The sequence below is a fragment of the Rhinopithecus bieti genome, unplaced genomic scaffold, assembly GCF_001698545.2.
Source record: "Rhinopithecus bieti isolate Rb0 unplaced genomic scaffold, ASM169854v2 scaffold_13704, whole genome shotgun sequence".
Classification (NCBI taxonomy): Eukaryota; Metazoa; Chordata; class Mammalia; order Primates; family Cercopithecidae; genus Rhinopithecus; species Rhinopithecus bieti.
The window spans coordinates 4,109,453-4,136,128 of record NW_016808231.1 but is presented as its reverse complement, the minus strand read 5'-3'; the positions used below and the strand labels follow the sequence as shown (position 1 = coordinate 4,136,128).

Genomic DNA, 26,676 nt, shown 5'->3' with positions numbered 1-26,676 from the left:
CCTCCCTTCCTCCCTTCCTTCCTTCCTTCCTTCCTTCCTTCCTTCCTCCCTCCCTCCCTCCTTCTTCCTGGGAGGAGGAAGCCCCACCTTCTGTGCACAGTCGGCTCCTAAGCACATTCCTGCTTCCCCTGGCCTCCCCATTTTAAAAGGCAGGCAAAGGATGTCACCACTGTCACCACACTCATAGCTTTGCTCTGGGAAGTCCTGCAAATAAAATGAAAGCTCTCCAACCCCTCCCTACCCACTCAATCTGCAAAGGCGAGGGGAGGCAGGTCTGAGGCAGAGGAGCCAGGGCAGGTGCAGGGCTTCTGCCTCTGGTCCCAAAGCAAAGACTCCCCTGTGACTGACAGCCCGTCCTATGTTAAATATCGTTTTGTTCGTTTGTAATTCACACCCCATAAGGCAGGAGATGGAGAGCCAACCATTCTGGAGGGCGCGTGTGTGCGTGTGTATGTGTGTGTAACTGGCACCCCCTTTGTGGAGGGGAGTGCGGCAGAATGTATTCTTTCTTTTTTTTTGAGACGGAGTTTTGCTCTTGTTGCCCAAGCTGGAGTGCAATGGTGCGATCTCAGCTCACTGCAACCTCCACCTCTCGGGTTCAAGCTATTCTCCAGCCTCAGCCTCCTGAGTAGCTGGGATTACAGGCACACACCACCAGGCCTGGCTAATTTTTTTGTGTTTTTAGTAGAAACAGGATTTCACTGTGTTAGCCAGGCTGGTCTCAAACTCCTGACCTCTGGTGATCTGCCTGCCTCGGCCTTCCAAAGTTACGGGATTACAGGTGTGAGCGACTGCGCCCGGCTGAACATATTCTCTATTTTAAAGGCACATAACCCTTTGATCAAGCCATTTCACTTAGAAAATCTGTCTTACACTGTTACTCTAGTACGTAGTGTGTGTTCACATATGTTTGCTGCAGTGTTGTTTAAAAATCTGAAAAGCTGGAAACTGCCCGTATTCAGTAGGAGTCCAGCTAGATCGTTTTAGCACAGAATAATGCGGCTAGTGAGGGGATCTCCGTAGGTTAACGTGGAAGCAGGTAATATACAAAGTGAAAAAAGTGAAGTTGAAAAAAAACCTATAGAGGATGATCCTATTGTTATTTTTTTAAAAGTCAGCACACAGAACTGTTCATGATGATCATCTGTGACAAGTGGAACCGAGGTGTGAGGAAGTGGGATAAACTTTTAAAACTACGTCACTCCTACTTCACAGAGCCCTTGTGCCACAGGCCCTGCTCATAAAGATTCTGCCCCGCTCAGCCCTGCCGAGCTGGAGGTGGAGTCCTCAGAGGGCTGAGTAGGGAGAGGGCTGGATGGCGGCAGTGGAGGAACCTGAGGTCTGTTCACATGCAGAGACCCCAGGGGTCCTGAGGCTCAAGCTGCTGTAAGTTACAAGTGGGGCCAAGTCCCTACTAATCAACCTCTTCTTTGGCCATCCTCAGACCGCACGGTGCCGAGCGCCGACGACAGGCTCATGGAACAGCTGGCCGTCCTGTGCACCATGCAGTCCAGGGCCTCTGCTTGTGCCTGGAAGGTGCCTGCCGACACCCCCCAGGACACCGAGGAGGCAGGGGCAGGAAGCAGGTGGGACTTGTAGCCAGGCATGGCTCCTGTGGTCCTTTACAATGGCCCCATGGTTTTGTAGCACTGACTGGGCCTACTAAGGGCGGGGCACTCAATGTGCATTTTCTCAGTCACTCTCAAGCGTCTGATCAGGCACTCACTCTTATCATCCCCATTTTAGAGACTGGGAAACCAAGGCTCACAGAGGTTGACTCCCTGGCCACAAATGGCAGGGCTGGGACTCAAGCCCTAAAGTACCTGCTCTTTCCCCAAACCCAATGGGAACCCTCCCTTCAATGGAAGGCCATGAGGCCTCCCTGGGAGTAGGAAGGTTATCACATGACCCTGCCCCTCTGGCCACAGCTGATTGGTCCAGCCTGGTGCATGTGACCCCGGCCATGGGATTTTTCAATCTGTCTCTGTGTAGGGGTGGAAGGGCAACAGCCACCTGTCCTGCCACAGGGAGAAAGGCAAGCTGCAGTGAAGCTGGGAGAGGCAGAGGTGGAGGCAGGGCCTCAGGGTCCCTTAAGGCCCCACTATATGCCTGCCCTCCCAACACTTGGGTTGTTCCAAACTTGAGGAATCTGAGAACCAGTGAATCCCCCTTTTTTTTTTTCTTTTTTTTTTGAGACGGAGTCTCGCTCTGTCGCCCATGGCTGGGTGCAGTGGCCGATCTCAGCTCACTGCAAGCTCCGCGCCTCCGGGTTTAGGCCATTCTCCTGCCTCAAGCTCATGAGTAGTTGGGACTACAGGCGCCGCCACCTCGCCCAGCTAGTTTTTGTATTTTTTAATTAGAGACGGGGTTTTTCCCACCATGTTAGCCAGGATGGTCCTCGATCTCCTGACCTCGTTGATCCGCGCCGTCTCGGCTCCAAAGTGCTGGGATTACTGGGATTACAGACTTGAGCCACCGCGCCCGGCCAGTGAATCCCTTTTCACCTGAGCAGCAGTAGGTTTCTGTGCCTAGGAACCAAAGTACCAAACAGAAATGGCTAGACCTGGCCAGGCGCAGTGGCTCATGCCTGTAATCCCAGCACTTTGGGAGGCCAAGGCGGGCAGATCACCTGAGGTCAGGAGTTCGAGACAAGCCTGGCCAACATGGCGAAACTTCATCTCTACTAAAAATACAAAAAAATTATCCAGGCATGCTGGTGTATGCCTGTAATCCCAGCTACTTGGGAGGCTGAAATCTCTTGAACACAGGAGGCGGAGGTTGCAGTGACCAAGATCACGCCACTGGCCACTGCAGTACAGCCTGGGTGACAGAGTGAGACTCTGTCTCAGAAAAAAATAGAGACACTTGCATTGTTCACCATGGCAGCCATTAGCTGTGTGTGGCTGTTAAACACCTAACGTGATGCGTGATGAATGTGACTGAGGAACTGAAGTTTTTTTTGTTTTTGTTTTTGTTTTTTGAGACGGAGTCTTGCTCTGTCGCCCGGGCTGGAGTGCAGTGGCCCGATCTCAGCTCACTGCAAGCTCTGCCTCCCGGGTTTACGCCATTCTCCCGCCTCAGCCTCCGGAGTAGCTGGGACTACAGGCACCCGCCACCTCGCCCGGCTAGTTTTTTTGTATTTTTTTTTTAGTAGAGACGGGGTTTCACTGTGTTAGCCAGGATGGTCTCGATCTCCTGACGTCGTGATCCGCCCGTCTCGGCCTCCCAAAGTGCTGGGATTACAGGCTTGAGCCACCGCGCCCGGCCCTGAAGTTTTTATTCACTTGATTTTAAATGGCTTAAATGTAAACTTAGTCACTTGTGGCAAGTGGCTATACTTACCACAGATAGACAGCATGTCCATCATGAGGGAAGTTCTGTTGGCCAGCGATGGCCTGAATCTCGCAGGCTGTTCTGAAGAGTAAAAGAGCAAATGTGTTTAATGTGCCTTTTGGTAGAGAGTGGGCACTCACTGGGTGGCAGCCACGAGCACTGCGACTGGACAAACCCAGCGCAGGTCACAGAGTTATCACAGACAGGTGACTCCACAACACCTGATTTTCTCATCTCAGATGTTCCTCGAGGAAGCCGGGCTCCCAGGCCGGGCCAGGCCCACAGCTGGCCCAGGGCATGAGGCTTAACACAGAGCCCCCCACCATCTTCATTGACCTGCGGCAGACGGTGCCACCAGACCACCTATCCCCAGAAAGGTCCAGAGGGCAGTGACTACCCCATACCAGCCTCTACTTTGCAGAATTGCCTGTTGACCTCACAAAGCCTCTGGTGGATCCCAGTGGGGAGGAACAAGAACTTCAAAAGGCTTGGATCAATTCTCAATTGAAAAGTGCTTTTAGCCTGGAACAGAGTCTGGCCTACAGTCCCCCTGGGTCCCTGCAGGGAGGGAAGAAGAGGGGCACAGGGCACACCTCCTCGGGCTAGGCTCTATACAATAGAGGGCATTACCCACACCTGCCCTCACCTCCTGGCAGGGCGTACACCGGCCTCCAGTGTGGCTGCAGCCCTCTTGCATTGGGTCACCAGCAAAGCCCAAGTGCTTCAAGCCCCAACAGGAGTTGGAACACCAGGTGGAGTGGGCACATCTAGAAACCCGTTTCTCTCCCCGCAGCTCCAGCCACAGCTCCTCTGACAGCGAGGAGGAGGAGGAAGTGGAGATGGCAGCTCTGGGAGACGCAGAGGGGGCATGTCCTTCCTCCCTGGGGCTACGGTAACCACCAAGGGGCGTCCGGCCACCTGCACATGTCCCACCTCTGCTTTCCGCAGCAAGCCCTCCACCTGGCACGTTTACCGCCTGTGGTGAGGTCTTGCTGCACCCACTGCACAGGGTGGGGGGAGCGGCACAGCTTCCATCATCCCGCCCATGTCCACTGGGTCGCAGCAGTGGCAGCGGCGATGGGCCGCCTGAATTGCATGCTTACTCTGAAATGGGAGCTGGGCTCACCTGCTTTTCTCCCGTTTCAGTAAGGAGTGCTGGGAGGTGCGGCCCCCACAGGGTTGAGTTTGGTCTCATTGTGTCACAGGAGCTGTACCGGGAAAAGCCAGCTTCTCCAGCAGCTCAGGGCCTTTCGGAAGGGGATAGCCCAGCCCAAGCTGCCCGCCAACAAGGGGCCTGGTGGCGGGAGGGCTCAGGCCCCTGAAGACACGGCTGGATCAGGAACTGTGAGGAAGCAACACATGAAGCTCTGCGCCAAGGGGCAGAGCGCCCAGGCCCGACTCCCAAGAGGCAGGCCCAGGGCCCTGGGGGATGCTCCTGAGCCAGGGGCAGCCAGGGAGGCCCTGATGCCTCCCTTGGACCAACTGTAGGTGCCTCAGGTAGTGGGATCCCGGGAGTGGGCAGGGGCGGGCTGACTTGCCATGGACCATGGGCCCCGGCGTCCCCTTGTTGTCCCTGCATTTCCACTAGCAGGGGCATTCCAGAGGCAGGGACCTTCAGGCTGTGGACTGTTGGCCACCCTGTTAGAGCTCGGTCACAGATGCATGAACTTAGAGCAAGGATGCATATACAAATCTGTATGTAACGTGTGACAACGGCTTTGGGAGAAAGGGGCCTGGTCCTCTGAGGGAGATGGGCAGGGACAGCAGGGGGACGGGGTGCTGCTCTCTGCGGGACTCTTGAGACTTCGTCTGTCTCCAGTTCTGCATTTTTTTAAGCAGGCATCTAGTATTTCCATCAATAAGGTCTTTTTAAAAACCAAGCAAAACATAGAGGATTTCAGGGTTGAAAAAGACCTAAGCCGTATTTTCTGGCTTCCTGCATACTTGCTATTTTGGGCACCTAAATTAACACACAACACACACGCATGCCTACCCACACAGACCTAATACACGTGGGTTTTTTTTTTTTTTTCTGTCTCTTTTCGGGACCCAGTATCTGGGGCTACAGGTGCGTTCCCCATGCCCGGCTAAATTTTTTTTTTTTTTTTTTTTTTTTGTAGAGATGGGGTCTCACGATGTTGCCCAGGTTGGTCTCAAACTCCTGGGCTCAACCCTCCTGCCTAGGCCTCCCACAGTGCTAGGATTACAGGTATGAGCTGCTAGCCTGGCTCTTAATGAACTTTTTGAAAGAGGAGTAACGAGAATTTGCTTTCTCTTTCTCTTCTTTACCTAAGATAGAAAAGCATACATAGATTCTCAAGGCCTTTGACCTTTATGAATCTAGACAGAATACTGGAAACCCCTGGAAATGCTGTCCCGTGGAGAATGGAGCAGCAGCCTCACTTGTTGATCACCAGCAAGAGCTGGGGACAGCTGCTTGCCCCTTGCCAAGACCTGGTCCCTCCACAGCACATGCCTGGTCTTCCTGGGTCCTGTTCCTTTGTCAGCACTGTCCTGCAGCCCCGTCTTCACAGAATGCTTTTGTAACTGCTATGATCAGTCCTGACCTGGCCACCTGTGTGTCTCCCCAACCTTGTTTCCAGGATGTGTCCCGCTGCCTGTCCCATGGGAAGAACAGAGAAATCATCATCACTTCAGGCCCCACAGTGCCATGGGCTCAGGCAGCACAGCAGGGTGCCAGGCCTTTGGGCCAGTGTCCCAGCTTCTCCTGGGGTTCACCCCTGGCTGCCATGTCAAGGATGGGCAGGGGTCTCTTTGCATCAAGCCTTGTGCCAGGCAAAAGGCAGGCCCTGCCTGGCTCTGGTCACAGGCCGCCAAGATCAGGGCCACAGACGTCTACTCTCCAGACCCCATGATCTGGCCACTGGGGATCCCCACCCAACCCCACTCCCAATGATGAGGGGTGTTTTCGTTACAAGTCAAAGGCAAGACAGGCTTCCATAAAGTTCCAGGAGGTTCCTCCTGCAGGGGACAAGGCCAGGCTGCCTCCCAGCCCCCAGGCCCTCTCCCACCTACAGAGACCCCCCTCTGCCCCTCCACTCCGGGACATGTACACCCAGAACAGGCCTCCGCCCCATACTCTGCCCTCGCCTCTGCTGTGGTTGCCTAGCTGTCAAGAGCAAAGGCTTTTTTTTCCTTCAACCCCATTTTCTTCCATTTCCCCCACCTTTTTAATGCCAGTAACCTCACTGAGAATGTTTTACAGTGATGGAAAATAAACTCTGTTCCAAGTTCAACTCTGTGAATTACTGTGTCTGTCAAGGCAAGGGGAGTGAGGCAGGAAGTCAGACTTGAGTCCAAAGCTGGCTCTGCCACCTGGGCAAGGTTTTCATGCTCCCAGTGACCCGGTTCCTCCACCGACAGAAGGAGAATCATGGCCGGCCGCAGTGGCTCACGCCTGTATTCTCAGCACTTTGGGAGGCCAAGGTGGGTGGATCATGAGGTCAGGAGTTCGAGACCAGCCTGACCAACAAGGAGGAACCCCCATCTCTACTAAAATAAAAAAATTAGCAGGGCGTAGTGGTGCATGCCTGTAATCCCAGCTACTCAGGAGGCTGAGGCAGGAGAATCACTTAAACCTGGGAGATGGAGGTTGTGGTGAGCCGAGATCGTGCCATTGCACTCCAACCTGGGTAATGAAGCTAGACTCCGTCTCAAAACAAAACAAAAGGAAGAATCATGGGAGTGCCCCCACTGGACTGCATGAGATAACATCACAGCACACACAGGCACCTGGGACTCACAGCTCCTGCAAAACTCCCCCATAACGTGAGCGCTGAGGATGACGCCCATGAGATGGGGGCAAGCAGCAGGCAGGAACCCACTGAGCCAGCGGGAGGCTACAGCCTCAGCACGGGGAGGGAAGTGGGCAGACACCAACCACACTTCCGCCCAGGCCGCCACCTCCAGCACAGGCCTGGATATGAGAGAGAGGGGCCTGGGTGCTCAGGCTGTGCTGGGGAGACGGGTATCAGCAACGCTGGGTGCTTTGCTAGCTCCTGGAGGGTGGCCTGGCCATATCTGGCTGGGTACCTTATGCCCCATGAGAGATCCCAGAGCTGGTCTATAAGGTAAAAGCCGTCCCTCAACCAGGCAGCCCCATTCTGCAGACATAGGACAGAGCACAGAGAGGCCAGAAACACTGACTTAAAAATATATATATATTTTATCTGAGACAGGGTCTCACTCTGTCGTCCAGGGTGAGTGCAGTGGTGCAATCACAGCTCACTGCAGCCTCAACTTCCTGGGCTCAAGTGATCCTCCAGCCTCAGCCTCCCAAGTAGCTGGGACTACAGGCACACCCCATCATGCCTGGTTAATTTTTTTGTGTGTGGAGTCTCATTCTGTCACCAGGCTGGAGTGCAGTGGTGCGATCTTGGCTCACTGTAACCTCTGCCTCCCTGGTTCAAGTGACTCTCTTGCCTCAGCCTCCCGAGTAGCTGGGACTATAGGCACGCACCACCATGCCCAGAAAATTTTCCTATTTTAGTAGAGATGGGGTTTCACCATGTTAGCCNGTGCAGTGGTGCAATCACAGCTCACTGCAGCCTCAACTTCCTGGGCTCAAGTGATCCTCCAGCCTCAGCCTCCCAAGTAGCTGGGACTACAGGCACACCCCATCATGCCTGGTTAATTTTTTTGTGTGTGGAGTCTCATTCTGTCACCAGGCTGGAGTGCAGTGGTGCGATCTTGGCTCACTGTAACCTCTGCCTCCCTGGTTCAAGTGACTCTCTTGCCTCAGCCTCCCGAGTAGCTGGGACTATAGGCACGCACCACCATGCCCAGAAAATTTTCCTATTTTTAGTAGAGATGGGGTTTCACCATGTTAGCCAGGATGGTCTCGATCTCCTGACCTCATGATCCACCTGCCTTGGCCTCCCAAAGTGCTGGGATTACAAGTGCCAGCCACTGAGCCAGGCTTTTTTTTTTTTTTTTTTTTTGGTACAGGCAAGGTCTTTCTATGTTGCCCAGGCTGCTCTCGAACTCCTGGGCTCGAGCAATCCACCCACCTTGGCCTCCCAAAGTGCTGGGATTATAGGCGGGAGCCACTGTGCCCAGCCTCTTACACTAAATAATGTCAGTTAAAGGAATGAGGGAAGGGCAGGTCACGCACCTGGAACCTGGGCTGTGCCGAAAGGTCAAATGTGCATGTATACACAGTGACTAGGTGACCAATGGAACAGAGCATCCCGGGCTGGGATGAGGGCCAAGGCCACCTACCCATGAGGAACAACCACTGCCTAGCTAGAACGTTCCAGAACCCAGTGGTTTCCACAGCTGCCCTACGACTTCCGAGATGACTAAACCCACCAAGGACTCTATCACACTGCTCGTCTCGGCCACTCACCCACCGTGGATGTGTACAGACCAGCAGTTCCCACACAGCACAAGCCAGACAAAAGCTGGAAGGTGAAGGCTTCTTACCTCAGAAAGACAAAGTGGGACGACCACGGAAGGCCACATCCCAGACACTAAGGGGCGAGCAGCAAAGGCAGCCCTGGGTCCCCACCCTGGGGAGGTGTCAGGCCCGTCACATCCCTGGCGACAGGTCAGGAAGATGGAACTCAGGGGTGCTTTCCCACGCCAGGTGCCTTCCACCCTGCAGAGCAGCCATGGATCTGCAAAGGGGACAAGAATGCTGGAAAGCCCCAGGCTCCATTTGGAAACTCTGGCAGGATGAAAAAGCTGGAGACCATGTCCTGGGAAGGCTGGGGTGCAGCAGGGCTCCCTGCAGCAGACTAGAGAGGGGCCCCTCAAATTCATTTTCACCCAGACATGTGACCTTGTTTGGAAACACGGGTTTTGACAATTTAATTAGTTAAGATGAGGTCACAGTGGATTGGGGGACCCTAAACCCAGTGAGTGGTGGCCCTACCAAAAAGAGACTGGGCATGGCGGCACACACCTGCAACCCCAGCTACTCAGTAGGCTGAGGCAGGAAGATCGCTTGAGACCAGGGATTTGAGGCTGCAGTTGAGCTATGATCATGGCACTGTACTCCTGCCTGGGGGACACAGCAAGGCCATGTCTAAAAAAAAAAAGGGGGGGGACCGCGGGTGGGTGGGGAGAGACATAGAGAGATGGCGCACAGGGTCACAGACACACAGGGGAGGGGTAGGGATGCGGTGATGAGGCTGTACGCCAGCAGCCACTGGATGCTGGAGGCAGCTGATGGACCCTCCCAGGCCCTTCGGGAACACTTTGGGTGTGGGCTTCTGGCCTCCTGAGCGCGTCTCTGGGGCTGAAGCCCCTGCTCTGTGTCGCCTGTTCTGGCTGCCACTGGACACTCACAGAATCTGTCCTTGCTCTTGCTCTGCACCCAGTGCCCAGCTTCCTCCGCGGCCCGGGCATCCCAAATGTCCCCTGCTGGCCTCATACTGGGCCATGGGAGGAAAGAGGCAGCTGGTAATGCTTTCGGACCAGGCTCTCTGGCAGCTTCCTGAATTCTGTGCCCAGGGATGAGAGTCTGGCAAAGGGAGTTTCAGGCATGGTGATCAGGCCTTGGCCCCGGGGCCTCCAGGAGCCACTGGCTGAAGCATCAGCAAAGAGCCTGCCCCCGTGTGGGTCCGCTGGTGCTTGTGCAAGTCGGTGCCCCGGCGGAAGCCCCTGCCACAGGTCGGGCAGGTGTAGGGCTTCTCACCTGTGTGCGTCCGGCGGTGTGCGCTGAAGTGGGAGCTGTTGTTGAAGCGCTTCCCGCACTGGGTGCAGGCATAGGGCCGCTCCCCACTGTGTGTCCTGCGGTGGATGACCAGGCTGGAGCTCTGGCTGAAGCGCTTCCCGCACTCGGGGCATGGGTAGGGCTTCTCACCCGTGTGCACCCTCTGGTGTGTGCTGAAGTTGGAGCGGTCACTAAAGCCCTTCCCACAGACCAGGCACTTGTAAGGCCGCTCGCCCGTGTGTGTGCGCTGGTGCTTGGTCAAGTGAGACGTCTTGCTGAAGCCTTTGCCGCATTCGGGGCAGGTGTACGGCTTGTCAGTCCCATGGGAAGCCCCTCTTCCTGGTGGGGGGCCGCCTCTTGGCAGCTCAGGCCTGACCAAGCCCCTGACTGGGGCTGGTCTCTGACCTGGGAGCGGGTGGCCAGGCCCCTGGCATCGCGCTGACAGCACTCGGTACCACTCCATCCTCACTGGGGCATCCTCCCTGCCATCACCGCCATCCTCTAACTGGATCCCAAGTTCTGAGACAGAGAAAACACGATCTCTAAGAATTAATTGCAAGAGGGCAAGGGAAATGCTTCTAATAGGAAGATGAAGGCCTCACGGGGCTCCTAAAGTTCCCCTACAAAACATTTAGCAGGGGCTAGGCACCATGGCTCATGCCTGTAATCCCAGCACTTTGGGAGGCTGAGGCGGCAGGATTGCTTGAGCCCAGGAGTTCAAGACCAGCTTGGGCAACACAGTGAGATCTCGTCTTTAAAGAAAATAAACAAAACTAGCTGGGCATGGTGGTGTGTGCCTGTAGTCCTAGCTACTCAGCAGGCTGAGGTCGGAGGACCACCTGAGTCCAGGAGGTCGAGACTGCTGTGAGCCGTGATCGCGCCACTGCATTCCAGCCCAAGTGACAGAGTGAGACCCTGTTTCAAAAACTAAACAATCAATAAAACAAACCAACAGGAACTCATTTGACCATCATAATAACCCAGTGGGTCAGTGCTATTACCACCTGCATCTTGCAGATGGGGAAACCGGGGCACAAAAGTGTTAAGGAACTTACCCAAAATCACCGGGCTGGTAAGTTACAGAGCGAGGGCCATCAAACTCTGGACTCTGCTGTACCGTCTAAGCCAGGGGTTCCCACCCGATGGCAAGGTCTGGAGACATTTTTGTTGTGTCTGGGGAGGGGGTTGTAAATGGCCTCTAGTGGGCAGGGGCCAGGGCTGCTGGAAAACCTCCTGCCCAGCAAAGGCAGCCCCACATGGAGAGCCATCTGGCCCGAACGCCAGCAGCAGTGAGGTGGAGAAGCCTGCTCGGGGCTGTTCTGGCTGAGCAGAGCAGTCATGGGTCCCATCCACTGGACCTCCCTTGTACTTGGTACAGCCCCTGAGGCCCCTCTGCACATCCAGGTTCTAAAGGCACCACCGTCAGGACAGGAGAACAGGGGGAGGGGCCTGGAATGATCCAGGCTTTGCCCCTTCCAGGAAAAAGCCCTTGACTTCTCTGCTTCTCCTCTGCAGCATGAGGGTGACTGCAGCTGGGGACCTGGTAGTGCAAAGTGCACCGGGGTGCCAGGGGTGCTGGGGGAGCAGCCGTCTTCATAGCAGTCCCAAAAGGCTCTGCGCATGGTAGGCACACGCTGACCTCATAGGGGAGGGACAGAACCACCCACTGCCCTTGGAAACATCCACTTTAAGAAGCTTCCAGCCCCAGACCTCCTGGGCGAACCCTTCTTGCCCAACTTCCAGATAGCCAGATGGGTTTGGCACTTACTGAGCCTCAAATTCCACATCTATAAAACTGAGAGAAGGCCGGGCATGGTGGCTCATGCCTGTAATCCTAGCACTTTGGGAGGCCGAGGCAGGTGGATCACTTGAGGTCAGGAGCTCGAGACCAGCCTGGCCAACATGGTAAAACCCCATCTCTACTAAAAATACGAAAATTAGCTGGGCGTGGTGGTGGGTGTCTGTGCCTGTAATCCCAGCTACTTGGGAGGCTGAGGCAGGAGAATCGCTTGAACTCAGGAGGCAGAAGTTGCAATGAGCTAAGATCGTGCCACTGCGCTCAAGCCTGGGTGACAGAGCAAGACTCTGTCTCAAAAAAAAAAAAAAAGAAAAGAAATAAAACTGAGAGGAGGATTGGAATCACCTCATTGGCCTGTTATAATAATATTTTATTTATTTATTTTAGAGATAGGATGATATGGTTTCAATCTATGTCCTTACCCAAATCTCATGTCAGACTGTAATCCCCAATGTGGAGGTGGGGCCTGGTGGGAGGTGAGTGGATCACGGAGGCAGATTTCTCATGAATGGTTTGGCACCATCCTCTTAGTACTGTCCTGGCAATACTGAGTGAGTTCTCATGAGATCTGGCACCTCCCCTCCCTCCCTTGCTCCTGCTCCAGCCAGGTGAGACATGCCTGCTCCCCCTCTGCCTTCCACCATGACTGGAAGCTTCCTGAGGCCTCCCCAAAAGCTGAGCAGCCACCATCATGCTTCCTGTACAGCCAATTAAACCTTTTTTCTTTATAAATTACCAGGTCTCTGGTATTTCTTTTTTTTTTTTTTTTTTTTTTTTTGAGACGGAGTCTGGCTCTGTCGCCCGGGCTGGAGTGCAGTGGCCGGATCTCAGCTCACTGCAAGCTCCACCTCCCAGGTTTACGCCATTCTCCTGCCTCAGCCTCCTGAGTAGCTGGGACTACAGGCACCGCCACCTCGCCCGGCTAGTTTTTTGTATTTTTTAGTAGAGACGGGGTTTCACCGGGTTAGCCAGGATGGTCTCAATCTCCTGACCTTGTGATCCGCCCGTCTCGGCCTCCCAAAGTGCTGGGATTACAGGCATGAGCCACCACGCCCGGCCGGTCTCTGGTATTTCTTTACAGCAATGCGAGAATGACCTAATACACAGGGCCTCACGATATAGCCCAGGTTGGTCTCTAACTCCTGACCTCAAGGGATCCTCCCACCTCAGCCTCCCAAAGTGCTGAGATTATACGTGGGAGCCAGTGCCCGGCCTTGTTGTAAAAATATTTTTGTTTATTTATTTTTGTTTTTTGGAGATGGAGTCTCGCTCTGTCTTCCAGGCTGGAGTGCAGTGGTGCGATCTCGGCTCACTGTAATCTCTGCCTCCCAGGTTCAAGTGATTCTCCCACCTCAGGCTCCCAAGTAGCTGGGATTACAGGCGTGAGCCACCACGCCCAGCTAATTTTTGTATATTTAGTAGAGATGGGGTTTCACCATGTTGGCCAGGCTGGTCTCGAACTCCTGACCTCAGGTGATCCACCCGCCTTGGCCTCCCAAAGTGCTGGGATCACAGGGGTGAGCAACCGTGTCTGGCTGTAAAAATATTTTTAAAAGAGACTAGGGCCGGGCGCGGTGGCTCAAGCCTGTAATCCCAGTACTTTGGGAGGCCGAGACGGGTGGATCACGAGGTCAGGAGATCGAGACCATCCTGGCTAACACGGTGAAACCCCGTCTCTAGTAAAATACAAAAAAAAAAAAAATTAGCCGGGCATGGTGGCGGGCGCCTGTAGTCCTGGCTACTCGGGAGGCTGAGGCAGGAGAATGGCATGAACCTGGGAGGCAGAGCTTGCAGTGAGCCGAGATCGCACCTGCACTCCAACCTGGGCGACAGAGCGAGACTCCATCTCAAAAAAAAAAAAAAGAAAAGAAAAAAACCCCTGAAATAACAACCGTTGGTGTGCATGTGGAAAAACCAGAACCCCTGGGCACTCTTGGTGGGTACATGAGATGGTAGAGATGCTGTGGAAAACAGCATGGCACTTCCTCAAAAAATTCAACACAGAATGACCATATATGCTCCAGCCATCCCACTGCTGGATACATCCACCCCAGGAATTGAAAACAGAGCTGATCAGAGATACACCTGTATACCCACATTCACTGCAGCATTATTCACAATGGAATATTCTTCAGCCTTAAAAAGGAAGAAAATTATGGAGGTTTCCCAAAGGAAGTCTGCCTCAAGACCGTGCCACAGAAATCCTAAGCTTCCAGCCTGCTGGCCTCACCTGCAAATTTCAAACTTGTCAACTTCTGTAAGCAACCAAGGGAGCTGTTTGAGTACCCATTCCTTAAAATAAATCTGTGTGTGTGTGTATCTTCTACTGGTTCTGTTTCTCTGGAGAAGAACCCTAATACAAAGCGACATCTCACTGTCATTAGAAAAGGCTTCAGCATGGCTGGACACAGTGGCTCACGCCTGTCATCCCAGCACTTTGGGAGGGCAAGGTGGGCGGATCACCTGAAATCAGGACTTCGAGACCAGCCTGGCCAACGTGGTGAAACCTCATCTCTACTAATAACACGAAAAGTTGCCGGGCATGATAGCAGGCACCTGTAATCTCAGCTACTTGGGAGGCTGAGGTGGGGGAATCACTTAACCCCAGATGGTGGAGGTTGCAGTGAGCCAAGGTTGTGCTACTGCACTCCAGCCTGGGCAACAGAGCAAAACTCCACCTCAAAACAAAATAACCAGAAAAGGCTTCAGCAGCATCAGGAAAGGCAGGAAGAGACAAACAGGCAGAGAAAGAGCTGAGGAGCTGGTGCTGGGTCTGGGGCGGGGTGGTGCCGAGTGCGATGGGGAGGGGCAGCTCTGCCCTGGAAAGGAGGGCACAGGGAAGCTGAAGTGAAGTAGGACCAGCGTGTAGGTGGCAGGGGCAGAAGAAAAGGATGGCAAGGCAGTGCTGGGCATCTGCCTGGGTCATGGCCAAGTGCCTGTGCAGGCCCTGCAGCTGGGACTCTGCAGGGACACAGGCAGCCCTGGTCACGCGGGATCGCCCCAGGCCAACTGGACCAACAGAACCAAGCCCAGGAACTGGTGCCTGAGAGTTCCTATTTTTGGCAAGCCCCCTAGAGGACATGGTCCCTTGCAAGTTACCTTCATTCTCCAGCGGCATGTACCGCCGAGCTGGGTCCAGGCATCCTGGCTCCTCCCCAGAAAGGTATACAGCCATGTCCTCCAAGTTCACGGGCTCCTGCCAGAATGCACCCCACTCAGTCCTGGCCCCAAGCAAGCTGCCTCCTCCCCAATTGAGGCCACTGGCCCAGGCAGCTGCACCCCCACTGGCCCTCAAGGCTAGGGCCAAGCCTGGTGGTACAGCTGGTCTTCTCCACTCTTGTTGCAGTGGCGAGTCCTGGTGCCTCCGCCCACTGCTCCCATGCGCCACTGCTGCAGAGCTGGGACACCACTGTGGAAGGGACAGACTCGCCACGAGGAGGGGTGGACACACTGCGCACTCAGTCACTGGGGCCCAAGCTCCACAGGGAGACAAGAGCATCCCCTGGCTCCACGGCCAGCCAGCCCTGGGACCCCGATGCGGCAGACAGGGGATTTCAGGATGCCTCTGGGCCAGTGGTTCCCAGATGTAGCACCAGACTGATCCCGAAGCATGATTAAAAACAAGCAAACCCTTTCCAGAACAGGCAAATCCACAGAGACAAGAAGGACCTTTGTGGCTGCCAGAGGCTGAGGGAAAAACAGGGAGAGACTCTGGTAATGAGTCTAGGGGGCTTTGCAGGGAGGTCTAAAGAAAACGTTCTTAGGCCGGGCGCGGTGGCTCATGCCTGTAATCCCAGCACTTTAGGAGGCCACGGCGGGAGGATCACCTGAGGTCGGGAGTTGGAGACCAGCCTGACCAACAAGGAGAAACCCCATCTCTACTAAAAATACAAAATTAGGCCGGGCGCAGTGGTTCACGCATGTAATGCCAGCACTCTGGGAGGCCGAGGCAGGCGGATCATGACGTCAGGAGATCGAGACCATCCTGGCTAATACAGTGAAACCCTGTCTCTACTAAAAATACAAAAAATTAGCTTGGCATACTGGCGGGCGCCTGTTGTCCCAGCTACTTGGGAGGCTGAGGCAGGAGAATGACATCAACCCGGGAGGCGGAGCTTGCAGTGAGCCAAGATCACACCACTGTACTCCAGCCTGGGCGACAGAGCGAGACTCCGTTTCAAAAAAAAAAAAAAAAATTAGCCAGGCGTGGTGGTGCATGCCTATAATCCCAGCTACTCAGAAGGCTGAGACAGCAGAATAGCTTGAATCCGGGAGGAGGAGGTTGAAAAAAAATTAGCCAAGCGTGGTGGCGCATGCCTATAATCCTAGCTACTCAGAAGGCTGAGACACGAGAATAGCTTGAACCCAGGAGGCGGAGCTTGCAGTGAGCCGAGATCATGTCACTGCACTCCAGCCTGGGCGACAGAGCGAGATGCTGTCTCAAAAAATATATATAAGGCCGGGTGCGGTGGCTCAGGCCTGTAATCCCAGCACGTTGGGAGGCCAAGGCAGGTGGATCATCCGAGGTCAAGAGTTCGAGACCAGCCTGGCCAACACGGTAAAACCCCATCTCTAGTAAAAGCACAAAGAAAATTAGCCAGGCATGGTCGTAGGTGCCTGTAATCCCAGCTACTCGGGAGGCTGAGGCAGGAGAATCACTTGAACTCAGGAACCAGAGGTTGCAGTAAGCCGAGATTGCACCATTGCATTCCAGCCTGGGCGACAAGAGCAAAACTCCATCTCAAAAAAAACAAAAACAAAACAAAACAAAAAAAATATATATACACATGTATATATATAAATTATAAACAAATAAATAAAAATAAAAATCAAACAGGCCAGGCACAGTGGCTTATGCCTGTAATCCCAGTGCTTTGGGAGGCTGAGGCAAGAGGATCACTTGAGCCCAGGAGTTCAAGACCAGCCTGGGCAGCATAGAGAGACTATGTCCCTATACAAAATAGGGTTTGGTGGTGCATGCCTGTAGTCCCAGCTAACTAAGGAGGCTAAGGCAGGAGGATCCCTTGAGCCCAAGAGGTCAAGGCTGCAGTGAGCCATGATCATACTACCGCACTCCAATGTGAACACAGAGTCAGACTTTGGCTCAAAAAAAGAAAAAAACGAAAACAAAAACGAGAAAGCAAACGGAGGAGACTCCCATTCCAGCCCAGGGGTGTCGAGGAACCTGTGTCTCCCCGAGGAGTCCCAAGAGATTCCTGTGCCCAGCGGGGTACAAGTCACCACCCTGTCTCACTGTTGGACCACAGAATCTTCCAGTCACAGCCAAGTACTTAAATGGCCTCTGGAGAGAAGAAAAGACTTCCCAGGAGGCCAGAGGAAGCGACTCCAGGGTCGGAGCCAAGGGAGGAAACTCCAGGGAAGAGCTCCTCTGACATCCAAAACCTTGGCCCCCAGGAGAGGTGTCCCCTTAACAAGGAAGTGTGACACACAGGAGATCGGGCCAGACCCCGGGGTGCTGCAGACCAGGAGCATCCCACTCACCTGGGACCAGGCCGAAAGGAAGGGCGAGGCCGACGCCATCTCCTGATGCCGGGGGGCCGGAGGGCCTGGGAACGAGCAGAGTCATCACCAGTCACACAGCTCACCCAGCACCGCCCCTGCCGCCCCCTGCATACCAAGGCCCCCACAGCCCAGTGGCTGCCCACCCAAGATCCACTCCTTGTTGGAGAGTCTATGCACCCCACATCCAGGCAGGCCTCTGCCCTGGCCACACGCCACACGCCATTCGCCTTCACCCCCTCCCCTGCACCACTTCTCCTTCCTCCAAAGGGGTGCTACTCACCCCTCTCTGGCCACAACAGTGGGCCCCTCTGTGGCCTGTGGCTCAGCTGGGCTGGGGTCTGCTGGCTGGAGCATCGAGCCTCTTCCTCCAGGGACAGATCCTCTGGCTGAGCCTCTGCCTGGCGTTTTAAGGACTGTCCCCCCATTCTGAGGGGCACCTCGTCATCAGAAAGCAGCTCTGAGCCCTGCACACAGACAGAGATCTTGCCCACCAGCTCCCAGAAGGCCAGAAGGAAAATCCCCGCAGGGCCCCACTCCCCTCACCTCAGGCACCCCAGCCGGCTGCCCACCCCCAGGCTGTCTGCTGCCTCCCTCCCTCTGCCCAGCCATGTGGCAGTGCTCCCTGCAGCCAGGTCCCAGCCTGCTCTACTCCATGGTCTCTCCCTGTCACCACAATCGTGTCCCCATCACATGCTTACCCTCCATTCCTTGGTCCTCCTGATAGACCCTGGGCCAGAAGAGCCCTGAGTCAGCCATGGCCTCATTTCAGAAGTTCACATAACTGCATTTGCTAGATTTTTTGAAATTATCTGGCTAGCCGCAGTGGCTCACACCTGTCATTCCAGCACTTTGGGAGGCCGAGGCGGGTGGATCACTTCAGGCCAAGAGTTCGAGACCAGCCTGACCAATATGGTAAAACTCCATCTCTACTAAAAATACAAAAATGAGCCAGGCATGGGGGCAGCACGCCTGTAATCTCAGGTACTTGGGAGGCTGAGGCAGGAGAATCGCTTGAACCCAGGAGGTAGAGGTTGCAGTGAGCCAAGATCATGCCACTGCACTCCAGCCTGGGTAACAGAGCAAGACTCTGTCTCAGGGGAAAAAAAAAAAAAAAAAAAGAAGAAGAAATTATCAACAGGTGCTCTGAGATTATTATTTCCTAATTCCAGGAAAGGTGATTTGAATGAAATTGGGTCTTAGAATTAAGCTCTAAAATAGCACTTGGACAAGAACCATCCCTAGGCAACTGCAAACCCAGCATCAGGGACCCATCTCTGGGTTCCTCTTGTCCACCATTCCACACCTCTAAGGGAGGGTCATCCCCTTGAGGAGCAGAGGCCGCCCCTCTCAGCTCAGTCATGGCCAGGAGGCATGTGTGCAGAGGTGCCGGTGCAGTGACAGAAGGAAGCCATGCTGGGAACCCCAAATACTGAAGCTGTAGTGGCCGGGAAAGAGGCTGGCCGACTGGGAAGAAATCCCAATTTCTTGGCCACCACGATGGCAGGATTTTCTGACTGCGGTCAGCTCACGCTGTGGTCAAGCATTAGGGGATGTGTCTCCTCTGTTGGCTGCAAAAGGCCAGCAGTGTGCAGCCAGCAGCAATGCCACAGGAAGAAAGGCAGCTGGTCAGCACTGCCCATGTGCGCCATCCACACAAGGCCCTGAAAAATGAACTGAAACAGGAGATGGCAGGACTTCTCCCTTTTAATCTCCAGGAGTTCAATGACTGAAACTGAAGCAGCAGGAATGAGTAAGACGCCTCCCCTGCTCCTTCAAATGGGGCCGGAAGGAGGTGGAGAGACACTGTCTATAGAGATTTCGGGGTGTCAGAAGGGTCCTGTCTGTGCTGTCCAGTACAGTAGCCACTGGCCATGTGTGACGACTGAGCCCTTGAGAGGTGCGACTGAGGAACTAATTTAACATTCTACACAGTGGCTGGGCGAAGCGGCTCATGCCTGTAATCCCAGCACTTTGGGAGGCCGAGACAGGCAGATCACTTGAGGCCAGGAGTTCGAGACCAGCCTAGCCAACATAACGAAACCCTGTCTCTACTAAAAATACAAAAATCAGCCTGGTGTGGTGGCACACGCATGTAACGCCAGCTACTTGGGAGGCTGAGGCATGAGAATCACTCCAGCCTGGGCGACAGAGAGAGACTCTGTCTCACAAAGACAAAAATAAAATAAATGTGCATAGCTATAATTTAAAAAGCTACATGTGGCTGACAGCTACTGTTTTGCATGGCATAGTTCTAGAACCTCCGGGGGCTCTAATCAAACTGCCCCCCATGCCCCTGGTCTTTCTTCTCAGTGTTCTTCCACTTTGGGGGCCTTTTCAACTCCCTGCCTCGGAAGGTGCTGGACCTCTCTCCCACCAAAACCTGCGTTTGGGGCTGGCGTAGTGGCTCATGCCTGTAATCCCAGCACTTTGGGAGGCTGAGGTGGGAGGATCACTTGAGGCTAGGAGTTCAAGACCAGTCTGGGCAACATGGCAAAACCCTGTCTCTACAAAAAATACACAAAATTAGCCAGGTGTAGTGGTGCATGCCTGTAGTCCCAACTACTCAATAGACTGAGGTGGGAGGATCCCTTGAAGCCTGGAGGTAGAGGCTGCAATGAGCCATGACCATGCCACTACAACCTGGGAAACAGAGTGAGACCCTGTCTCAAAAAAAAAAAAAAAAAGAAAAAGAAACACCTGTTTGGCCTATCCTAGGACAGTGTTCACAAACCATCTGCACTAGCTAATAAAGGGCTATCGGGATAGGATGAGGTTAATCAAAGGTTGGATGCCCATTGGGCATGGCTGAGAAACCTTTTGCAGTTGCCTTCTTCAAAAGGGTTCAGGGGCCAGGCAGCCACACTTAGTCACCCAATGACCAAGGAATCTCCAGCTGCAGACCCCAGCAGCACGGCCCCATTTCCTCACCTGAGGGTCAAAATGCCCCCACCTCACCCGCTGCCTGGGTTTCCTGGGCTCCCGCTGCAGCCCTTCCACGAGGACCACGGCCTCCTCACCGCTCTCCGGCTGCTGCTCACGAACCCGAGCCTGGATCTCCCCTGGCAGCACAGTCAGGAACTGCTCCAGTACCAGCAGCTCCAGGATCTGCTCCTTAGTGCGCAGCTCCGGCCGCAGCCAGCGGCAGCACAGTTCCCAGAGGCGGCTCAGGGCCTCCCGGGGCCCAGCCACCTCCTGGTAGCAGAAGAGCCGGAAGAGCTGGCGGAAAGTCTCCGGGCTGGGGTCCTCCGACTCCAGGGAGGGCTCCTCTTCCAAGCAGAAGTCCTCCTCCACCTTCACAATCAGGATCTCATCCTGTTCCAGGTCCTGCTCCAAGGTTGGCAGGGGCTGGAGGTCAGGGACCGTGGCCATTGCTTCCGGTGGGCCTTGTTCCTTTTCAGGCCTTAGAGTCGAACCTGTCTCTCCCTATACCTCTGGTCAGACACAGGAAGAGGGTTTTTTTCAGGGCCCTGTGGAGAGATGATAAAACCATCTAAAGGGCAGCCCTGGGGCTGAATAAGCCCTTTGTACTGGGAAGCCAATGCCCTGGTTCCAAGGCCAATTCATCCCACGATGGAGAAGGAAAAGGAAAAAGGAAAAGGAAGTACATGAATGCCATCTTCGCTATTAATTCCCGGGTAATTCACTGAAGGGCTCTGCGCTTTGCTTCCTCACTGGGCAAACAGATGATAACAGGACCTACACACACAAGTTGCTGATGGAACTAAAACGGATGGCTGGGCGCAGTGGCTCACACCTGTAATCCCAGCACTTTGGGAGGCTGAGGCGGACAGATCATGTGAGTTCAGGAGTTTGAGACCAGCCTGGTCAACATGGTGGAAACCCATCTCTACAAAAAATACAAAAATTAGCCCGACGTGGTGGTAGCATATCCGTAATCCCAGCAACTCGGTAGGCTGAGACAGAAGAATCGCTTGAACCGGGGGGCGGGAGGCTGCAGTGAGCCGAGATCGCATCACTACACTCCAGCCTGGGAAACAGAGAGACACTCAAAACAAAAACAACCTAAAAGGGATGTTTGCGGTCAGAGCTCGAGAATGGTTATTTTCCATGATTACAGTGGGTCCTACATGGAAGGGGTTCCTTTGGAAATCTGATGAAAAGTAGGGCCCTCCTGCCGAGGAAGGTGCAGACTCTGCCTCAACCTGATCCCCGGTGTCCAGGTCTGGCGAACCCTGAAGCCCCTAAGCGGCCCTGTCAGGCACCCCCGAGTGGGTGGTCACAACAGCCCCCCAATTCCAGGGTCCTGGGAGAGCTGGGACCCCCAGGCCGGACTGCTTTTTCGTCTCACCCCTCAGGTGGAGGGTGAGCAGTGCCCAAGTCCGCGGCACAGACCCCGGCGCTGGCGTGGGCCGCGAAATCGAAGCTTCGGCCGGGACCCGCGTCTTCGCGCCCCCCGCACTCACTGGAAACCCTGCGGGCCGTGGGCAGTTCGGGGCAGGACCGGAGCGACGGGTCTCGGCGGGAGTGGGACTGCCGACCTCAGGCTTTGCAGCCCGGGACGCCAGAGCCGGGACGAAGACCCCAAACCTGGCGTGGAAAGCAGGCCGCGTGGGCGGGCCCATGGGCGGCATTGTGGGTAACGAAGCCTTAGCACCATTGCCTGAGCCGGCTCTTGGGGCGTGGCAACAAGGCCGACTGGGCGGGTCCGCGACGTGCACTGTGGTTAATGTGGTCCTCAAAGGAACGCACTGTGGGTAACGTAGTCCAGCACCTCGGTGACCGCTAGAGCGTGCGGCGACTCTGCAGCCTCTGGGCCACTCTCTCAGTCACTTTTCCACACCCGCTCTCCTCTGGCCTGAAAAAGTTAACAGTAAAGGCCGCCTCCTCCATCTTTAAAGTCAGCAAAGTCGTCCGGGCACTGTGACTCACGCATGTAATCCCAGCACTCTGGGAGGCCAAGGCGGGAGGTTCGCTTGAGGCAATCCGCCTCGTAAAGGCGAGCCTGTGTCTCAGCCCAGGCTAAGCACTGAGGCTCAAATTCAGAAGAAGCGATCTTTCTTTCTTTCTTTGCTTCTCTCCTTTCATTTTCCTTCCTTCCTTCTTTTCTTTTTTTTTTGAAACGGAGTCTCGCTCTCGCTCTGTTGCCCAGGCTGGAATACAATGGGGTGACCTCAGCTCACTGCAACCTCCGTCTCCCGGCTCCAAGCAATTCTCCTGCCTCAGCCTCCTGAGTAGCTAGGGTTACAGGCGTGCACCACCACACTCGGCTAATTTTATATTTTAGTAGAGATGGGGTTTCATCATATTGGTTAGGCTGGTCTCGAACTCCTGACCTCATGATCCACCCGACTCAGCCTCCCAAAGTGCTGGGATTACAGGCGTGAGCCACCGCGCCCGGCCAGCCTTCCTTCCTTCCTTTTCCTTCCTTCCTTCCTTCCCTCCTTCCTTCCTCCCTCCCTCCCTTCCTTCCCTCTCTCTCTTTCTTCCTTTCCTTTTTTCTTGAGACAGAGTTTCGCTCTTGTTGCCCAAGCTGGAGTGCAATGGCACTATCTCGGCTCACTGCAACCTCCGCTTCCCAGGTTCAAGCGATTCTCCTGCCTCAGTCTCCCAAGTAGCTGGGATTACGGATGCCCACTACCATGCCCAGCTAATTTTTGTATTTTTAGTAGAGTCAGGGTTTCACCATATTGGCCAGGCTGGTCTCAAACTCCTGACCTCAGGTGATCCACCCGCCTCGGCCTCCCAAAGTGCTAGGATTACAGGCATGAGCCACCGCGTCCGGCCCACCCGGCTAATACTTGCATTTTTTGTAGAGAAAGGGTTTTGCCATGTTGGTCAGGCTGGTCTCGAACTCCTGAACTCAAGTGATCCGCCTGCCTCGGCCTCCCAAACTGCTGGGATTACATGTATGAGCCACTGCACCTGACCAACATGGTGAAACCCCGTCTCTACAAAAAATTAGCCTGTGTGGTGCTAGGCCCCTGTCATCCCAGCTGCTCATAAGGCTGAGGCAGGAGAATCGCTTGAACCCGGGAGGCGGAGGTTGCAATGAGCCGAGATCGTGCCACTGCATCTATCCTGGGCAACAGAGGGAGACTGTCTCAAAAAATACAATAAATAAATAGGCAGGGCGTGGTGACTCACGCCTGTAATCCCAGCACTTTAGGAGGTTGAGGCGGGCGGATCGCCTGAGGTCGGGAGTTCGAGACCAGCCTGACCAACGTGGAGAAACCCCGTCTCTACTGAAAATACAAAATTAGTTGGGCGTGGTGGTGCATGCCTGTAATCCTAGCTACTCAGGAGGCTGAGGCAGAATTGCTTGAACCTGGAAAGTGGTTGCAGTGAGCCGAGATCGTGCCATTGCACTCCAGCCTGGCCAACAAGAGCGAAACTCCGCCTCAAAAATTAAATAAATAAATAAATAAATAAATAAATAAATAAAATAAAGGCAGAAGGTGTTCAAGATAAAACTGGAAGAGATGCCAAGTGCTTGCGCCCACACTCCCCCAGGAGGGCCCCCAACAATGCCTAACCCCAAACATCCCTTGTCCTGCCTGCTTCTTTCTGACAACATAATAATGGGCATCAATTTATTTTTTATTTTTTTGTTGGAGATGAAGTCCCACCATGGTGCCTAGGCTGGTCTAAAACTCCTGGGCCCAAGCAATCTTCCTGCCTCAGCTTCCCAAAGTGTCAGGATTACAGGTGTGCCCAGCTAGGTATCAATTCTTGTATTTATTTATTTATTTTTTTAGAGACAGGTTCTCACTCTGTCGCCCAGGCTGGAGGGCAGTGACTCGATCTTGGCTCACTGCAACCTCCGCATCCTGGTTTTAAGCAGTTCTCCTACCTAACCTCCTGAATAGTTGGGATTACAGGCACACACCACCAGGTTCGGTTAATTTTTGTATTTTTAGTAGAGATGGGGTTTTGCCATGTTGCCTCGACTGGTCTCGAACTCCTGGCCTCAAGCAATCCACCCACGTCGGCCTCCCAAAGTGCTGAGATTACAGGAGTAAGCCACGGCTCCCGGCTGCATCAGTTCTTGAGCACCAAGCAATACACATTTGTACTTCGTTTCTTCCCCATTTAGCAATAGAGGTATATAACTTGCCCTATCGGTTCAACAGAACAAAATAAAACCCTGAAGCTCTGAAAATTTTAAGTATTGAACCCCTCAGGGAAGGTCAAACAGGAAGTACAGAAATGGGATTGGAACCCAAATCTTTTTTTTTTTTTTTTGAGACGGAATCTCGCTCTGTCGCCCAGACTGTAGTGCAGTGGCGCGATCTCGGCTCACTGCAGGCTCCGCCTCCCAGGTTCACGCCATGCTCCTGCCTCAGCCTCCCAATCAGCTGGGACTACACGTGCCCGCCACCACGCCCGGTTAATTTTTTGTATTTTTAGTAGAGACGGGGTTTCACCTGTTAGCCAGGATGGTCTCAATCTCCTGACCTCGTGATCCGCCCGCCTCGGCCTCCCAAAGTGCTGGGATTACAAGCATCAGCCACCGCGCCCGGTCTGACCTCAAATCTTTGATTCCAGAACTTCAGCTCCTAACTACCAGGTTAATGTACTCTGGCCCCTAATCCTAACTCGGGCATCCTAAGGCTGGTCTCCTATACTAGATTCTCGCTGCTTTTCCTCTTTGGTTGAACACGATTGGGAGTTTCCCTCTGCTTGGGGTGCCCGGGAAAGCGCCGCAGCGCCCAGTTCGGCTAAGCAGCAACGCAGCGTGCACAGTAGGCGTACACTCAATGTACGCCCCGCCCCGTACAAGCCCCCCGCCGCCATGCGCGCCCCGCCTCGCATCCCGGATCTACTCCCGGAATCTCGCGCGTCTTTCACAAAGCATCTGCTAGGAATGAGCCTGCGGGAAACGAAAGTTGGGGATGCCGGATTCAGGGAGCTGGCGGGACTTCATTTCCCAGAGCGCCCTGCGCCCTCCCTGGTGGCAGATTCCTGGGAGCTCTAGAGGGGATGGGTTGGTGGCCTGGAGGTTCTCGTCAAGTGGCGGCACTGCCAGGGGCTCGGAGGAGGGGGCTGCAGTCTCCCGGTGGCAGCGTCCTTGTCGTCGAGACCGCGGGCGACTCCCTTGCGCGCCCTGAGCCTCAGTTTCCATATCTGTTAATGGGGGACATTAACCCTCCAGGTTGTAACTCATTTAAGACCATTCATCCAGACATAATAAATGCATAAAGGCTGCACGTTGAGTCCTCGCATCTACCTTCTTAACTAGGCGCTCGCGTGACGTAGTGGTGGCAGGTGCCTGCTTTCATGGAGCTTGCATTCTATCATGAGGGGCATACAGTGGACAAAACTGCACGAAGAATTGTTTAATTACATCTTTGCCAAATGTTATCAAGGGTTACTAAAACAGGGAACCTAATACCTTCAGGGTGGAAATGACAGTTGAGCAGCCTAGGGTTAACCTGGGGAACAGGCGGGGGAGGATTCTAGACAGAAGGAATGGCAGGTGCAAAGGTCCCGAGGCCGGAGAGAACAGGGTGCATTTGAGGGACAGAAAGGAGATCAGAGATTGGGAGATGTAGCTGGAGGGATGGGCAAGGCCTGATCATACTTGGAGACTCTGGTGAGGATTAAGGATTTTATCCTGGGAGTCAATAGAGTTTGGGGTTTTAAGTAGGATAGCATCGTGATCAGATAAGAAGCTTTGTGGAGTACAAATCTCAGAAAGACTGGAGAGGAGCAGTGAGACTAGCTGGAAGCTCCTGGAGTGGTCCAGAGTTGGGGTAACTAGTGATGGTGGCAGTCACTGACGAGGATCTGATCAAGATTCCTGGGGCACATTCAACAGTGCATGGTGGTTGATTAGCTTCGGGTGGAGGAGGGAGACAAGGATAACTCCTTTGTAAAATGGGGATGGTAGCATCTCCCACAATAGACACCATTATGATTAAGAGTCAGAACAGAATGTCCGGCACATATAGGCTTAATATGTCCTAATTTTGTGAGTAATAAAGACAACCTCTGTGTTCAGGGCAGTGTTGTTTGTAATGGCAAAACCGAAAACAGTCTAAATGTTAGTCAACAGGAGAATGATGGATAAATCTCACAGAGGCTATGCCAAGCAAAAAAAAAAAAGCAAGTGGCAATATGATACCATTTTCATAAATTTTGAAAATGCAGAACAATTCTACACATGATTTAGAGATACGTATGCAGTTGAAAAAAATGCTTGGGACTTGGATAAACACCAAATTCAGGATGGTCATGGGGCAAGAGTTGAAGAGGGATGTGATGGGGGCAAGGTTCAAGGGGCAAAAACTGCAAGTTTTAATGTGCTTTTATTTATTTTAATTTGCATTGTATTTTTATTTATGTATTTATTTATATTTTTTAATTTTTAATTTTTTAATTT

General features: G+C 53.9%; 2 protein-coding genes across 14 annotated transcripts in view; one reads left to right on the top strand and one right to left on the bottom strand.

Moving 5' to 3' along the window:
- DNAAF8 (dynein axonemal assembly factor 8) overlaps positions 1 to 6,781 on the top strand; it is a 15,998-nt gene extending 9,217 nt beyond the window's left edge. For 3 of the 10 annotated variants that reach the window (XM_017886239.1, XM_017886237.1, XM_017886247.1), the window contains 5 exons: positions 1,445 to 1,586; positions 3,573 to 3,719; positions 4,127 to 4,225; positions 4,539 to 4,817; positions 5,937 to 6,590. In XM_017886239.1, the coding sequence (XP_017741728.1) occupies positions 1,445 to 1,586; positions 3,573 to 3,719; positions 4,127 to 4,225; positions 4,539 to 4,817; positions 5,937 to 6,297 (1,028 nt within the window). In that variant the 3' untranslated portion in view covers positions 6,298 to 6,590. Of the gene's footprint in view, positions 1 to 1,444; positions 1,587 to 3,572; positions 3,720 to 4,126; positions 4,226 to 4,538; positions 4,831 to 5,936 lie in introns of all 10 variants that reach the window. The other 7 variants (XM_017886240.1, XM_017886238.1, XM_017886245.1 and 4 more) reach the window with 6 other exon arrangements.
- ZNF500 (zinc finger protein 500) overlaps positions 1 to 26,676 on the bottom strand; it is a 38,776-nt gene that overhangs the window by 5,641 nt on the left and 6,459 nt on the right. Inside the window, exons 1-7 of one of the 4 annotated variants that reach the window (XM_017886258.1) lie at positions 21,758 to 21,932; positions 20,289 to 20,800; positions 17,614 to 17,797; positions 17,313 to 17,377; positions 14,910 to 15,006; positions 8,779 to 10,531; positions 3,343 to 3,414 (exon numbers count right to left, since the gene is read on the bottom strand). In XM_017886258.1, the coding sequence (XP_017741747.1) occupies positions 9,849 to 10,531; positions 14,910 to 15,006; positions 17,313 to 17,377; positions 17,614 to 17,797; positions 20,289 to 20,702 (1,443 nt within the window). In that variant the 5' untranslated portion in view covers positions 20,703 to 20,800; positions 21,758 to 21,932 and the 3' untranslated portion in view covers positions 3,343 to 3,414; positions 8,779 to 9,848. Of the gene's footprint in view, positions 1 to 3,342; positions 3,415 to 8,778; positions 10,532 to 14,909; positions 15,007 to 17,312; positions 17,378 to 17,613; positions 17,798 to 20,261; positions 20,801 to 21,642; positions 21,725 to 21,757; positions 21,933 to 26,676 lie in introns of those variants that run through there. The other 3 variants (XM_017886255.1, XM_017886256.1, XM_017886257.1) reach the window with 3 other exon arrangements.